Source organism: Bufo gargarizans, chromosome 5, assembly GCF_014858855.1.
Source record: "Bufo gargarizans isolate SCDJY-AF-19 chromosome 5, ASM1485885v1, whole genome shotgun sequence".
In the NCBI taxonomy this organism is placed as follows: domain Eukaryota; kingdom Metazoa; phylum Chordata; class Amphibia; order Anura; family Bufonidae; genus Bufo; species Bufo gargarizans.
In genome coordinates, this window is record NC_058084.1 from 333025940 (window position 1) to 333043993 (window position 18054).

The 18054-nt window shown below is 41.6% G+C and overlaps 1 protein-coding gene across 3 annotated transcripts in view; it reads right to left on the reverse strand.

Annotated features, from left to right (window-relative positions):
- Positions 1 to 18054, reverse strand: part of DTNBP1 (dystrobrevin binding protein 1) — a 134622-nt gene that overhangs the window by 54265 nt on the left and 62303 nt on the right. For all 3 annotated transcript variants that reach the window (XM_044294241.1, XM_044294240.1, XM_044294242.1), the window contains exon 7: positions 17894 to 17916. In XM_044294241.1, coding sequence (XP_044150176.1) covers positions 17894 to 17916 — 23 coding nt within the window. The remainder of the gene's footprint in view (positions 1 to 17893; positions 17917 to 18054) is intronic.

Here is an 18054-nt window from a genome sequence, read left to right on the forward strand (position 1 = left end):
CGCACTGCCCTCCACCCCCCACTCTTCTAGTCCCCCAGGCCTGTTTTAAGACAATTATAAAAAAAAATGTTTTATTTATTTATTTATATTTTCGGATAATTTTTATATATTAGTAAAATGTTATATGTTTTTGGAAATCAATTAGTCTTTTTTTCTGTTTATATTATTTTTTCAAGTTGGGGGGATTAAAAAAAAAAAAAAAAAAAAAAAAAAAAAAAAAAAGGGTTCTTTTTGAACCCTTAAATTTTCCCTGCACTGGTGGAGCGACACAAGTATTTATCGCTCCACCAGCCTAGGGAGATAGAGGGCTCTAGTGCTCACACATTCTGCCTACACTGGCAGGGCAAAACAAGTATTTGTCGCTCCTCCAGTGTGGGGAGAGTATGTTGAAGACTAGTGTGGAGAAGAGAGGCCTGACAATCTCCCAACACTGGCAGAGCGACACAAGTATGTGTCACTCCTCCAGCGTGGGGAGAGTATGTTGACAAGAGGACTATTGTGTAGAAGACAGGTCTGACATAATCTCCCAACACTGGCGGAGCAACACAAGTTTGTCGCTCCTCCAGCGTGGGGAGGTCAATATATGCATAAAGACTCAGTATATGGTATAAAAAACTGTTTAATAAACTGAAACCAATTTTACAAAACCGGTTTTGAAAATCAACAAACACACTACTGTACCCACCCACCCACCCACATAACCACGCAACCAAACTGCATCAAGAATATATTCAAATTCACCTATAATAATAATTTAAATCATTTGGTTCTGCCAGTCCACACTTCCTGCATCGAAGCAGAAATATTCAGCAAAGGAGTCTCTCATCCTGGGAACTGCTACAGTGGTCCTTAGTCCAAAACTTTCAATACTGGCCAAATCGCTGTCTTCAGGGATCTGCTTGACATGTAGCGGTTATTTTAGTGAGGAGGTAGCTGTGTAACACCACCCATGCCTTTACTACCTCATCAACAGTTTCTATTTTTAGTTGAATGGGTTTGGTGAAAATCTGCCATTTAGCCACCAGAATGCCGAATGTGCATTCCACCATTCTTTGGGCCTTAGTCAGGCGGTAGTTGAATACGCGTTTGCTCCGGTTTAATCCACGGCTGCAATAAGGTTTAATTAGATTGCCACACATCTGCAAGGCTTCATCAGCAACCAACACAAAGGGCATGGGGGGGGGGGGGGGGGTACCTGGTAGAGGTTGACAGCGACGGCCATTAATATAATTGAAAAATATTTTTTGTAGTTAAAAGTACTCTGAACCAGTGGCTTGGGGATTGATAGGTTCAACTGGCACACCTCCCCAAATTTTTCTGAAATTTCGATCCACTGTTGCCTGGTTTGATGTGGTATAAATTCTGCATGCAACTGCTCCCACAAAGCACGGCACGTATGCTTAACAATCAAGGAAGCTGTGGATATTTCTAGACTAAACTGATAATGGAGGGACGTCAAACTTTCTCCTGTTGCCAGAAATCTATCAGAAGAAAATAAAAACAACCAAAAAAACAATACAAGCTATATAATTTGGTTGGCCTTGTTTGGGACCATAAACTGGCCATACCACCGTTAAATGCTCAAATGCTTTCCTTTGTTTTGTGGTTATTCTCACAGGGAAAAGGACATTTTTTGGAAATATAGTGATGGAACGGGCTCTCCATGGAGAACGATGGGTGTATGCTTCTGGCTAGCATTGCTCACAGTGAAGTCAACGTCCTCTGACCCTAAGTTCACACCTGAGCGTTTTACAGCGCGTTCAAACGCGCTGTAAAACGCTCAACACATGAAAACCAATGCTTCCCTATGGGAATGGTTCTCACCTGGGCGTTTTACAGCGCGTACGATCGCGCTGTAAAACGCCCGACGCATAATCAAGTACTTGAGCTTCTTTGGGGCGTTTTGACGCGCGTTTGTGGCCATAGAACACTGCAGTCAATGACACAAACGCGCGTCAAACGCGCGTTTACTATTACAAAAAACGTGCATAAAAAGAAACGCTCAGGTGTGAAAGCAGGGTAATGGTCGAGATAGGGGTAAAGCCTGACCATAGGAACCGGTGAAGTCATAGTGAACAATACTAATGTAGAGCCTCTAAAGCCCTTGGCCTGCGCTAGGGTAGAGTATCAAATACACAAAAGTTTCGTACAATGGGGTAGGGAAATATGTCTGGGTTCAGCTTTGAAACCGGAAAAGCTATGTTAAAAAAAAAAAAAAAGAAAAAAAGAAAATCATACAAAAATAACAGTTACTAGCAAAATATAAAAATTTACCAAAAATGAATAATTACCTTACGGTAAGCATTAACCGTTCTGCAGGTCAAATACTTAGACGGAAAATGGTCTTTCGATGCAATGAAAGCAGTCAGTAGCAGATAGTCAAAACTGGAGACGGTCATCTATAGGGTAGTTAAAAAACTTGTCCGGATAATTCCGCAGTTTGGGAAACAGAACTTCAAATGATCCCCTTCTCATTCTGGCAGAAGTGATCAGATGCACCCAATAGCAGGGGGCCGTCTGGCTCAAAGACATCGCCACCAGCGGGAAACCAGGATTATAGCCTGAAATCCAAACTAAATGTGGTCCGGCATCATCCTCGCTATCTTCTCAGGCAGCATCTGAGGGGAACGTAACCTTCGGTTGTCCTTTATAGTCACTGTACAATTTGCATCTGAAATTGGTTCATTTGATCTTTGAAAAATGTAAATACCAGATCCGTTTTTTCCATTTGAAACCGGATAATACGAATCCGGTACTTCACGTCTAACGGATCCGGGAAAAAAAGATATCTGTTTGCCGCATCCGGCAGGCAGTTCCGGCAACTGCTAGTGTGAAAGTAGCCTTACATTGTTTTTAGTGCCAGATACGGCTTGTTCAGTTTCGCAAACCAGTCACAAAACTGCAGTTTGCAGAGGTTTTGTGTCCGGTCCCAAAACGCAACAAACCGGAACGGAATGCATTCTGATGTATTCCGTTACAATTTGTTCAGTTTTGTCCCCATTGACAATGAATGAAGACAAAATGGAAGTGTTTTCCTCCAGTTTTGAGATCCTCTGAGATTATCTCAAAACCGGAAAGAAAATCGCACATGTGAAGATAGCCTAAGCGGGCTCTAACAATATCCTACAGCATGTATATACATTACCGTCGGACAGACAGTTTTTAGAAGGTATTCAGCCCTGCAACACATGATAAGGTCTACCACCTGTTTCATTTCATAGGAAGACTGAAGTGCTGTCTTTAAAGGGGTTGTCTCACTTCAGCAAATACTGTAGCATTTATCCTGTAGAGAAAGTGAATACCTTCCTAATGTATTGTTATTATCCATATTGCTTCCTTTGCTGGCTGGATTTTTCCATCCCAATATACACTGCATGTTTCCATGGTTACGACCACCCTGTAATCTAGCAGCAGTGGTTGTGCCTGCACACTATAGGAAAAGGTGCTGGTCTGGCTGGTGGCCAGGACCATGGGGGAGCACATAGGCTGGTGCTTTTTCCTATAGTGTGCACGCACAGCCACCACTTATGTATTGCAGGGTGGTTGTAACCATGGAAACATGCAGCGTACAATTTAATAGAAAAATAAAATAAAGCCAGCAAAGGAAACAATATGAACAATCACAATACATTAATAAGTGCATTGTATTAACTTTCTCTACATGATGAATGCCTTTTGCTGAAGTGAGACAACCCCTTTAAGTATAAAGACTGAAGCAGTGCTAGATGTCTGGACACACTCTTGGCAGTGCTATATAATACAGTACTAGACTATGGAGCATGGCATATCAAGTCACATGCACATGACTGTATGTATTTTGCAGTCCGCAATATATGGAAACCGTCTAAACCTACAGTTTATATTGGTGTTGGAGCCTATACCAAAAATAATCCACTAAAGAAATAAAAATATATTTTCTTTATTAAAAACTCAATTAAAATGAGTTAAAAAGTTAAAATGAGAGGAATCCACGTGATTGTAGGAGGAAAACTAGTAGGGGACTAACTGACATGAAGACAGTTACAAACTTATATAAAATATAATAGATACCGGGAAAAGGAATATTGAAGTTGCATCATATCCAAGTGGATTATGCCTGAACGTCAAGGCACATAAGTACACACAGCGACTCCACAATAAGCAGCATATGAACTGGTACCACAAGCCCAAAAATAGTAGAACAATGAAAAAAGTACATCAAGTACACACTGTCTGCATGAAGGTCCCCCAGTTACCCAACGTGTTTCGCCAACGGCTTTGTCAGGGAGAAATATGGATACCGTCCTGTTTCGCATTTTTTGCAGACCCATTGAGTTCAATGGCTCCGTGATCCACATTTTGAGGCCAAGTATAGGACATGTATCATTTTGCGGAACAGACAAACGGATGCAGAAAGCAAACAGATCATATGTATATCAGTTCTACAAAAGATAGAATATTCAGCAAAATGCGGACCACGCACCCACTGAAGGGAAGGTTTCCACAACAAAATGTGGATAAACACAGACCACATAGTATTTTCAGGATCTGTGTTCTGAAAAATCTGTAAAGAAAATGTGAAAAAAAAAAATGACACTTCTGACTGCACATACTCTCAAAGAACTATGGGACACATTTATTAAGACCGGCACGCCCACAATTTTAGATCTGGCGTAAGTGGGACGAAGTCGCAGATAACGACGCAACGGCTATCTGTGCCTGAAAAACACCCAAATTTTGTCCATGTCTGGTGGGCAGACTTCCATGTTTGATCCCAGCATTGTGCTCAGTACTTGGAGTAAGACTTTAAAGGGGTTCTCCAACTTGTGTTTTTATGTAGCCCCAAGACACCTTTCATGCCAGAAGTTTACAAGCGTGGACTGAAGCGCAATAAAGACAACGGTGGACCCACAGATCCAGAACCGAGAGTCAGGGAGCAGGTAAGTATACTTTCCTTGACAGGTCCTGCTTTTATTTTAATAAACACTTGAAAGTTTGGGAATCCCTTTAAGCTCACAAGTGTATTTGGGATCAGTATCGCACTGGTTGCACACATGGAGTCAATGTATTTCAATGGGCCATGCATACCACCAAGTACAGTGATCTATGCAGGCGTGTGTTTTTTTTTTTTTTTATGCTGAGCCCCCCAGAAAATAAAAATAAATGCATGTGCCAAGAGATACCTATGCTGTATGTGGACTGTAGTAAGGGTGTGCAATATGGTTCTACATTATGGATCGAAGTGTAAATGCATGAGGCCTCATGCATATGACCATCTCCGTATTTCAGTACGCAATTCACAGTTCCACAAGATACAGATACCTTTCCTATCAATAGAAATGACTATTCTCGTCCGCAATGCAAACAAGAATAGCACATGTTCTATAAATTTGCAGAACGGCCACTAGGAACTGCAAAAAAAATAAAAATAATAATAATAATAATAATACGGATGTGTACATGTGTTCTTGTCCGCAATATGGACCCCAATAGGAAATGTTCTATACTTTGCATTACGGCCACATGGAACCGCAAACAAAACAGATCTGTGCATAGTCCCGTAACAACGAATGGGTAAGTGTGCTAGCCACAAAAAATACAGGTAGCAAACAGATGAAAAACACGGTTGTGTGCACTTTCTGTGCAATGTAGAGGTGTCCTGTACATTGCACAGGCAGTATGGGAAGGGGGCTTGGGCCTCCTATTCACTGGGTGCCGGAGGAGATTGGCATAGTTTTTAAAACATCTCATTGAAAAGCCCTTTTATTCTTCAAGAAACAAAACCCTGAAGGTCTGCAAGGCTTTCCCGTGGCTGTACTTTACTGAACACAAAGTGTGAATTAGCCCTAAATGTAAAGAAGCAGGAAAGTGTATACTAAAAGAAGAATTCCAGGCGACAATATAAATTAGAGGGCTTATTTCTCATGGACGTGTCCTGTTGTGATGGGTTCCTTTCAACATATTGGTGATCTAATTACTCAAGGGTTCTGTGGATAACAGCGATATAAATCTGAAGTCAATATAGATACAGGCATCCATCAGTCACAGCGGTAAACCCAGTGTGAGATTACATTACACCAAAGACCAAACTCTGGTAACAAGCACACTAAAACAAATAAAAACTTGCAATCCCCACAAATGCTGCCAAATACACTGAAACCACTGACAGGTTCCCTTTAATAAACACTTTGGGGGACATTTATTAAGACTGGCGATTTAGGCTAGGGCTACACGACGACATGTCGCACAACATATTTTGCAATGCTAGTCTATGTGCGACTGTTGTGTCGCAGTCGTCGCATGTTGCAGTGCGACACCATAGACTAGCATTACAAAATATGTTGCACGACATTGGTGCGACATAAATGTCGCACGCCATATGTTGGAGTGTCGTTGTATCCTATAGGTTACGCGACTTAGTGTTGCGCCGTGTAGCCCTAGCCTTAGACGCCGGGGTTAGTCCCTCTGCGCTGACGGTGGATGTGCCAAAGTTATGTGAAGGTGCAGGCCTCTACATAAAGTCTCATTCACACGTCAGTGTTTCACGTATGTGTTCTGTACGTGTTCTCCGCGGACAGCACACGTCCCCAATTATTTGAATGTGTGTATTAACACATCAGCGTTTTAAAACGGTCCGTGGTTCAGTTTTTTCAGCACAGATGCATGTCCTATCTTGGTCCTTGTTGCCGGATCCCTCACGTCCATTATAGTCCATGGGTCCATGAAAACCCCGGATGCAACACGGATGCTATCCGTGTTTCACGGATCATTAAGAAGAGATGCTTTGAAAATTATTTTTCAGCTGTTTAGTGTAACATGGATGCAACACGGTCAGCAAAAAACAGACACACGGACCCAACACGGATCCTCCACGGATGCATCACTGACCACTTGCTCGCGAATTTGAGCACGGACACTGAAATGAGTTTTAACTTTGGAGCTTCCTCCAACAGGCCGACATACTAAAATGTACCCCGGCTCCTTGCTGGCGTAGATCCTGTCATTCTTTTTTTTTTTTTGTAATGTGTAGGGGCAGTGATGAGGACCATTTTTGTAATATATTTTAATTACTGAAATTGTACATTTCTTTCAGAAAAATAGCTCTAAAGTGGTTCATTTTGAGCCTTAGCAACGCTCCTCTGTCTTCTGTTTACATAACTGCAGAGACTTGCTCACACTGACTGTGTTATGTAAGCAGAAGACAGAGGAGCGTTGCTAAGGCACAAAACGGGCCACTTTAGAGCCATTTTTCTAATAGAAATGTATATCAGTAATTTAAGTATATTACAAAAACGGTCAGTATCGCTGCCCCTATACATTACAAAAATAAAAAAAAGAATGACAATTACACTTTAAGTCATTTTCCACGTCAAAAGCTGGCTCAGAAAATGATAAATGAGAGGAGCCTGTCGGCCCACCCTGGCGACATGTCACTTTTCCTGAGTGCCGAGAAAAGGGGATGAGAGGCAAAAAGTAACAGATTTTGCCTTAAAAACCATTGCAACAATATCTGCAACGTTAATGCCCCAAAAAGTGGTGTATAAATGTCCCCCTTTGTTCTTTTTGCATCATGCAGGACCTGGTCTTGGCATTTGATCTTCTAGGTCGTAAAATACGTTGTGGCCCATAAATATTACACTTGTACAAAGGCAAAAAACTCTCTGCACCAAAGCCCCTTGCTAGAGCCCTCTTCCATGGACTGATAGAGCAAGCACTGATAAGTAACAAGGTAGTTCATTCCTGATTATTGCTCGCTCATTAGCTGCATTTACATACAGCCATCAACTATTGTCAATGACGCATGTGTGTAAGGCAGCTCAACACTGCATTATAATGTCCTGCAGCTTCTAATGGTCATACTACACAGAGACAGGAGGGCAGAATCTCCTCTTCTGTGCGTGCAGTGCATGGGAGACATTATGCCAGCTATGGAGCTGAGCTCAAGAAAAACCTGCCTATTAGATATGAGACCTGCAAATGAAAAATACGCCGATATATCCAGAATACGGGTCTCTCCAATGAACGGACACACAACAGCTCATTCTTAAAAGTCATTTGAAATGACTCCCTTTAAAAAATGCTCCTGTGTCTAGATATTACTATTACATACTTATGGCACCCCTCTAGGTCCCACCGCCTATATTCTATTGTTCAAAGCCAGTGAGGTGACTCCTGCTACCAGCCAATAAGAAACTGCACACTAAAAAGTGGCGTATTTTCACCACCGATGAACACTTCCTTAGCCTTGGTTTACAGTCTTGCCTCTCATTATATTTTAGTACACCGCAGAGGCCCTGACTTATTACTGTAGGGTTACAGTTCTGTTTAGTAAATTAAATGTCATTTCAATTAGAAGGGATTTTAAAGGCCCAGGGGGTACAGAAAGCATACACAATTTACACTTGAAAACTGCTTATGATATATATCCTGGAAGCTATCAATCAAGTCTGCAGAGATTATTGCATACTAAAATAAATAGCCACAAAATAGCACATTTCAGAACCAATCCTAAATAATCTGTGCCCTTCATTATCTAAAAAAGAAAATGAAATGGTCTGTGTCAAAAAGCTCTGGACTGTCTTGACTTGATCAGGGCTTACGTGTAGGTATTACAATCTAATTTCTTGACCACACACTGCATTTGCAAAAAAATTTGACCAGCAGATTGTGCAAATAATTTTCATTTTCTGATGTAAACTTGTTAAATAAAAAAAAAATAAAAAAATAAAAGTTCTCTATTCCTATTGGTTAAAAGGGTTTTATTTATTTTTTTACCGGTTGACCTATCTGGAGGAGCAGTGTCTGACCAGTGAGGGTCCAACAACCAAGACCCCGCCGATCAGCTGTATGAGAAGGCACCAGCATTCATAGTAGCTTGGCGATAGCCTTCTCTCAGCTCACCAAGCACAGCGCCGTAAATTGTACAGTGCATGGAATTGCAGCTCAGCCCCGTTCACTTCAAAGGGGCTGAATTGCATCTAGGCCATGCGACCGATGAACATGATGTTACATGGTCTTTGCTAAGCTGCAAAAAGGTTGCAGCGCTACTGCAAGTGCCAACGACTTCTCAAACAGTTGATTGGCGGGTGTCCTGGGTTCTGACCCCCACTGATCAGATACTGATGACTTATCTAGATTTTAAAAAATCTCGCAAAACCTCTTTAAATGCATTGCATCGGTTTAGACAAAAGAACCAATATTTATCCATTAGATCTCAGGACATTGTCTGTAAACCCATGTGACTGCTACAGCCAATCACTGGTCTCGGCAGTCAGACACCTTATACACCACTGAGGCCAGAGACTGGCTGCAGTGGTCGCATCGGTATACGAGGACGTCATTGCTGCAACCAAGTAAACTGACCAGTGTGGAGTAGGCCGGGATCTAACAAGAGAGTGTTGGTTCTTTAGTAATTTTCAATAATTTTTTTTCTGGGGCCAAAGTTTTCATTATCTTGGAAAACCCCATTAAGAAAAGAGAGATGGTCATCTTCCAGACAGATATGGTGCTGCAAACTGCCGTAGGGAACAAAGGAGGTCAATATAAAAGGCAGATTGAAATCCAACATACACAAGCCTCCAACCCAAGAAAACATGCTATCACATTCTATATTTTATTAAATAAAAATTACAGAATCCAAGGGGGTCATTTATCAAACTGGTGTAAAGTAGAACTGGCTTAGCCATAGCCACCAATAAGATTCCACATTTCATTTTTTACAGCTCCTTTGGAAAATGAAAGGAGGAATCTGATTGGTTGCTATGGGCAACTACGCCAGTTCTGCTTTACACCAGTTTGATAAATGACCCCCAAGTGTTTATTACAAACAATCTATTTTGGTTTGGATTATAACTAAAATATGTAAAATTATACTCCAAGGATAAGGGTACATGCAGTTTGATCTGAAGGCAGCATGTTTTAGAGCAGTTAGAGTGGAGCCAATGATATATAGCTTTGTGGGAAAAGATTCTGGAGGAGATTTATCAAAATGGGTGTAAAGGAACACAGGCTTAGTTGCCCATAGCAACCAATCAGATTCCACCTTTCATTTTCAATAGGAGCTCTGAAAAAATGAAATGTGGAATCTGATTGGTTGCTGTGGGCAACTAAGCCTGTTTTCTTTTACACCAGTTTGATAAATCTCTCACTCAGTATAATGTTAAATTCTTGTTCTTTCTGGACTTAGCGTTCAAGGGGCAGTCCTAATCAATGATTTACAAGGAGAATGGGAATTAGAATTAACCACTTCCCAACCGCCCATAGACTATAAGCGCCCTGGGGGGCAGAATTCATCTGAGAGATTGCAGTCGCTAATCATGCAGGGGGGCCTGCCGTCAGTGACAGCAGGGCTCCCCATAGAGAAGGCAGTTGACTGTTCCTCAATGTCCCTGCCTTCTGGATCGTTTTGTGTACAGCCGAGAAGGCGCTATGCGCTTCCTGTCCCGATTCAGCAGTCATGTGACCGCCGGAGCCAGGAGACTGCAGGACCAGGTCTTCTTTACACCGCGATCAGCCCTGCAGTGAGGCTGTACAGCGCTGTATAATGCTGTACAACCTCTCTGAAGCGTTTATTCTGTAACTGGGGCTACTATGCCAGTATGCCATAATCATATTAATCTGCAGAATAAAGTTATATCATATATATCACATGGTGAACCTCAAAAAATAAGGGTTAAATGTGACCACGGCATCTGAGTGGTGAAAATGCGGGAGTCACATGCTCCTGAGCCCAGCTGAGATGGGGGAAGCTTTTATGTTCCTGTGATAGCCCAGAGCCTGCTTGAGGTTCCGCTGCCCATAACTGGCAAGCTACAATACAGGCCTGCAGGAGGCAGCACTGCATTGCAATATACTGAATGCTGTGTTCTGCAATGGATAAATATACATCACAAAATACAAGTGGCAATCTAATAACTCCATATTATAGTCACCTAGGATGGCAAAAAAAAAAAAAAAAAAAATAGAATTATAAATAAAAGATATAAATAAAGAATAAAAGAAAACCCATCATTAGCATTAACGCATCCGGAAACCCCTGTACTATAAAAATATTCAAATAGTTATCAGTGTAATGAAAATCAAAAAGGCCAATTTTTCATTTTTTTTATAATCATTTCACCTCCCCCAAAAAAGTAGTTTGCTATGGATTTCATGCTTTACAATGCTTAAAGGGAACCAGTCACAGGGATTTTGTGTATAGAGCTTAGGAAATGGGTTGCTGATCACCGCTAGCACATCTGCAAAACCCAGTCCCCATAGCTCTGTGTGCTTTTTTTGTGTAAAAAAAAAAACTAAACAAAAAACGATTTGATACATATGCAAACTAAGCTAAGATGAGTCCTGTCCCTGACTCATCTCACATATAGGACACATCTCAGGTTAATTTGCATATGTATCAAATGTTTTTTTTTTGTTTACAAAATAAAAATCACAAAGAGCTATGGGGACTGGGTATTGCGGATGTGCTAGCGGCCATCTAGCAACCCATGTCCACAGCTCTATACACAGAATCCCAGTGACTGGTTCCCTTTAAAGTAAAATCTGCTGAGAATCTTCTACAAAATCTGTGTTAAAACCTGGATGCAGCTAATGCAGATTTTGAATCAGATTCGTAGCGTATTTTGTCGCAGATCCTCTGCAAAACCCACATTGTGAATACCAAACCTCAACCTGTTATCTAAGAACGTCTCTTGAGCCAATGGAAGATTGGAGATCACTGCCTTATAGAAATACATGATACGTTCAGTCATCTCAAGCAGGAGTCAAAGTGGTTTCTTCTGTTTCAAGTTTTTCATAGTGACTACATTACTATTTTCACGAAGGTTATAAAGTATGCAAATTAAACAACATAATGGCAAGTTTCTTCACAGGAGACCATCATCACAATCCTCTGCTGGCTGCTCTTCAGTAACAATTACAGTCCAACCTCCTGAATCATCACTACATGAATCAAAGAACCAACTGCTTCATTCCAACCATTTCATTAGGTTTGATCCTCTGCGCTTCCTGTAATTACAGCTTACCGTTCTATCCTAACTACTTTTCTATTTAGGGAAATTCAGAAAAAAATTGATCTACTAAGCTTAGAGCTACAAACATAAATCACGAGGAGACTGAAGAAGGACCTAGCATCCAAAGTGAATGTCTGCAGTATGTGCACAAATGTGGTGCTTATTTTTAATGACACAAATCCTATTTGTGGGATCATCACCAATAAGTAGATGAATTCCACCCGATACGGAGGGTAGTACAAAGTGTAGCCGGACCGCGGTAACCACATTCGGATTACTGTTTATTGCTGGCCTACTTATGCAACCTAAACTAGGGCAAGTCTAGGTGCCTCCCAGCAAGGGAGCATACGGTTGCATACGGTTACTGTGGCTTGGCTGCACCATGTACGGGAAACCAAAGAAGATACCACCATGTACGGGCAACCAAAGAAGATATTGTAATCCTTTAGCTCTGATCCACTTACTGAAAATCTGCCTTCAGATAGCAGTTTACATTCCTAAAGGAAAGATGTAAGTTTGGTATTAAAACTGCACCCAAGAGTAAGGCCTCATGCACACGACCGTTGTGTGCATCCGTGGCCGTTGTGCCGTTTTCCTTTTTTTTTCGCGGACCCATTGACTTTCAATGGGTCCGTGGAAAAATCGGAAAATGCACCGTTTTGCAGCCGAGGCCGTGATCCGTGTATCCTGTCCGTCAAAAAAATATGACCTGTCCTATTTTTTTGACGGACAACGGTTCACGGACCCATTCAAGTCAATGGGTCCGTGAAAGAACACGGATGCACACAAGATTGGCATCCGTGTCCGTGATTCGTGGCCGTAGGTTGCTTTCATACAGACGGATCCGAAGATCCGTCTGCATAAAAGCTTTTTCTGATCTAAGTTTTCACTTCGTGAAAACTCATATCCGACAGTATATTCTAACACAGAAGCGTTCCCATGGTGATGGGGACGCTTCTAGTTAGAATACACTACAAACTTTGTACAAGACTGCCCCCTGCTGCCTGGCAGCACCCGATCTCTTACAGGGGGATATGATAGCACAATTAACCCCTTCAGGTGCGGCACCTAAAGGGGTTAATTGTACTATCATATTCCCCTGTAAGAGATCAGGGCTGCCAGGCAGCAGAGGGGAGACCCCCCCCTCCCCAGTTTGAATATCGTTGGTGGCACAGTGTGCGCCCACCATCGCCCCCCCCCTCCCTCCCTCTATTGTAATAAATCGTTGGTGGCACAGTGTGCGCCCACCATCGCCCCCACCTACTGGTAAAAGACTTTTTTTTCATGTCCGTGGATCCTCCAAAAATCAAGGAAGACCCACGGACGAAAAAACGGTCACGGATCACGGACCCCGTTTTTGCGGACCGTGAAAAAAAAAAACTGTCGTGTGCATGAGGCCTAAGACTGAAGAATCCATCGGCAAGTTTCTGAAGAACCTTCTAGGTCAACTTGCAAGCTCAACGGCCTACATGAAGCAGAGGGTGGTAACTATTGGGGATGGAATGAAAACTGTATACGTCTGCTGCTAGGACCTTGACACCTGGGCATGCAGAAGTATCCCGCATGCCACGCCGACTCAATGCAATTGCTCAAGGTTAAAAACTCAAATTGACTCAGGCCACTGGCTCCATGACTTCACTTCCCATATTATTTTGTGTGTTCTAAAATGGAAAGCAATCGTGGGTAGATCAAAGCCGGTGTTTATGGTACTTAGCGATAACTATACATGTATACCGATGTATCATTCAAATCAATATCTTGTGCAGTTTATTATGCATTTTTTTTTAACCAAATCAAAACAGTACAGAAGTAGAGAAAGCTGGAACAATTCATCGAACAATTTTAATAGGCCAGTAAAATCAGCAGGAAAAAAACCAAGGCGTATTCAGCTACAAGTGACAACAAGCCAACCTGAACAAATCAGTAGCTGCTCGAGGTAGACTGCCATTTCTCATTATTAAACTGTAATTGCCTCTAGTTCTTCAGCTCTAATGTACCATAGGCAATTAAAGGAGATATTAGCAGAAAATGGTTTGAGAGAGAGAAGCACAGTTGCTTCTTAAAATGTGTCTAAACAAAACAATCCATCATGGATGTTCTGTAGCTAAACATTTAGACAAAAGTAGGCTAAAAGCATCACCAATTAGACACCCAATACAGAAGAACTGCAGGTAATGGTCGCCTCGCTTTCTGCAAATCTTCTTTAGATGCTTGACAAAGACCTCTGTTTGGAGCAGTACTCAGAAATGAGCGACAATACTGCAGATACTGGAAGTCACACACTTGACAAATGCAATCATCTGCAAACACTGACAAGGTAAAAGTCCTCTGTGACTTATCAAAAGTTTTACCAGAATTCAGTGACCATTTAATATCCCATATAATGTACTAGGAAACTGTAAAAAAAAAAAAAAGTAAAAACTGTGGGGTGGAATGGAAAAAAAATGTGTGTTTTGTTTCAGTTTTCACTTTTAAGGCGTACACTGTGTGCTAAAAACGACTAACTTTATTCTAGGACTCAGTTACAATTAGTGACAAAAAATGTATATAATTTTTGTTATGTTTTACTATTTGAATGTTTTTTTTTAACTTTCTTAAAAAATTGCTTTGCATCGTCACAGCTTAACACCTGTAACACTTTCATTTTTGCATCAAGGGAGCTGTGCACGGGCTTATTTTTTGAGCTGTAGTTTTTATTGGTATCATTTTGAGGTACATGCTAATTATTTGGGAGGAAAGACGATCAAATAAATGGCAATTTTTGGATCCCTGGGGCATTTGGAGACCAAACATGGCATTGCTATTTGGTTTCTACTAGAAGTTCTCTGTATCTTCCCTTCCCTGCATCCTATAAGCAAACGAAGACTGGGAGAACATCCGTCTCGGTCCCAGGGTCTCAAAGACGTAAACTGTGCATTTCTGAGATGTACGATCATTCCATATTTTCTTATGAACTCCCGGTTTCATGATGTTTGGGGAGTTCTTTTGTTCTAGGAAGAGCAACTTGGCCCCCCAGCAGATGGTCAATCCTGCTAGTGGAGCTTGCTTCCAGCTAGGCTGATGGAGGTGGGAAATATTAAGCTTTGAAGCAGGCCCACCTCCCATAAGAATGAACGGAGGGGGGCCACGTATGTACGGTGCACCCTCCTTCACTTTGCAGGCACCTTTCTAAAGATAGGTGCGGGTCCCAGCACTGGGTTCTGCACCTATCAGACATTAGGGGCATATACAGGTCCTTCTAAAAAAATTTGCATATTGTGATAAAGTTCATTATTTTCTGTAATGTACTGATAAACATTAGACTTTTCATATATTTTAGATTCATTACACACAAACTGAAGTAGTTCAAGCCTTTTATTGTTTTAATATTGATGATTTTGGCATACAGCTCATGAAAACCCAAAATTCCTATCTAAAAAAATTAGCATATTTCATCCGACCAATAAAAGAAAAAAGTGTTTTTAATACAAAAAAAATCAACAATCAAATAATTATGTTCAGTTATGCACTCAATACTTGGTCGGGAATCCTTTTGCAGAAATGACTGCTTCAATGCGGCGTGGCATGGAGGCAATCAGCCTGTGGCACTGCTGAGGTGTTATGGAGGCCCAGGAGGCTTCGATAGCGGCCTTAAGCTCATCCAGAGTGTTGGGTCTTGCGTCTCTCAACTTTCTCTTCCCAATATCCCACAGATTCTCTATTGGGTTCAGGTCAGGAGAGTTGGCAGGCCAATTGAGCACAGTAATACCATGGTCAGTAAACCATTTACCAGTGGTTTTAGCACTGTGAGCAGGTGCCAGGTCGTGCTGAAAAATGAAATCTTCATCTCCATAAAGCTTTTCAGCAGATGGAAGCATGAAGTGCTCCAAAATCTCCTGATAGCTAGCTGCATTGACCCTGCCCTTGATAAAACACAGTGGATCAACACCAGCAGCTGACATGGCACCCCAGACCATCACTGACTGTGGGTACTTGACACTGGACTTCAGGCATTTTGGCATTTCCCTCTCCACAGTCTTCCTCCAGACTCTGGCACCTTGATTTCCAAATGACATGCAAAATTTGCTTTCATCCGAAAAAAGTGCTTTGGACCACTGAGCAACAGTCCAGTGCTGCTTCTCTGTAGCCCAGGTCAGGCGCTTCTGCCGCTGTTTCTGGTTCAAAAGTGGCTTGACCTGGGGAATGCGGCACCTGTAGCCCATTTCCTGCACACGCCTGTACACGGTGGCTCTGGATGTTTCTACTCCAGACTCCACTGCTTCCGCAGGTCCCCCAAGGTCTGGAATCGGTCCTTCTCCACAATCTTCCTCAGGGTCCGGTCACCTCTTCTCGTTGTGCAGCGTTTTCTGCCACACTTTTTCCTTCCCACAGACTTCCCACTGAGGTGCCTTGATACAGCACTCTGGGAACAGCCTATTTGTTCAGAAATTTCTTTCTGTGTCTTACCCTCTTGCTTGAGGGTGTCAATGATAGCCTTCTGGACAGCAGTCAGGTCGGCAGTCTTACCCATGATTGCGGTTTTGAGTAATGAACCAGGCTGGGAGTTTTTAAAAGCCTCAGGAATCTTTTGCAGGTGTTTACAGTTAATTAGTTGATTCAGATGATTAGGTTAATAGCTCGTTTAGAGAACCTTTTCATGATATGCAAATTTTTTTAGATAGGAATTTTGTGTTTTCATGAGCTGTATGCCAAAATCATCAATATTAAAACAATAAAAGGCTTGAACTACTTCAGTTGTGTGTAATGAATCTAAAATATATGAAAGTCTAATGTTTATCAGTACATTACAGAAAATAATGAACTTTATCACAATATGCTAATATTTTGAGAAGGACCTGTACTAGCAATTTGCCCCCAATGTCTGAGGTGAGACAGTCTCTTTAATAGGCAGTTTTCTATGGAGGCCTTTACAGGGCCCCAGGCTGCCATAGCAACAGAATGGAACCCCAAGATAAGGACGCAGGGGCCATGGCACATTTTATTTCTTCTACAGAACCCCCCTGTTCGTCCGCTGTTGGCCCCGTATATTTTGGCGCCTTATATTATAATGAGGCGACTTGGTTATACTAGGCAGAGACTTTTTATTTTCCCAGGGAGTGGTTATCTTCTCCCTGGCTGTGAGCGCATCCAATCAGAGCGCCCCGCTCTTAGCCAGGGAGAATGAGCTTAAGGATGTCTACACGCTCAAGTTCTCGCGAAAACTTGAGCTCATGATTGGATGCGCTCACAGCCAAGAGGAAGATAACCACTGACAGGGAAAATACAAGTCTCCGCCTAGTATAACCGAGAATAAAAGTCTCCGCCTAGTATAATCAAGTCGCCTTATTATAATACGAACGGGGGTTCTGTAGAGAAAAAATAAAATAAAAAAGTGCCATGGCATTAGTGGGGGCCACCCTATAAGGTAGGATAATAATTAGACTAGAGCTAGCCTGATAAAAGGTCCTCTTTAAATAGCATGAAACACCAAAACTAATTCCCATATAAACGTATTAAACCCATATATAATCAAATTACCAACACCAAAAGAAATATATGAATCCTCACTAGATCACATAAAATAATATACCAATACAAGGTGTAATCACAGACACCTTCACAGACAAGGTGTAATCAGTCACTACATAACTTTATTATAATCAATCACTATAATTCACATGATTAGCAAAACACAATATTAAAATCAAGATTAAAGACAATAGGGCTAATGGTGCATGATTGGTGGACTATTAAATAACATGCAAGTGCAAACATGCGGTCAGCGATAGAACTAAGTCGGACACCCGCCGATCAGATGCTGATGATCTATCCAGAGGATAGATCATCAGTTAAAACAAAGTGAAGAAACCCTTTAATAAATTGGGATTGCAGAAATGAGGGTAGGAGTATATAAAATAACTTACCTTTTACACTTTCAATCTCTTTCCTAGAAGAAAACACAATAATGTTACAATCAGAGACTACAACTTCTGTAATTCTTACTGCCAATCTATAAACTATAGAAGACTTGCAACCAGATATTTATAAAAGGCTTTTTACTGTACATGAACATGGGACATGACTT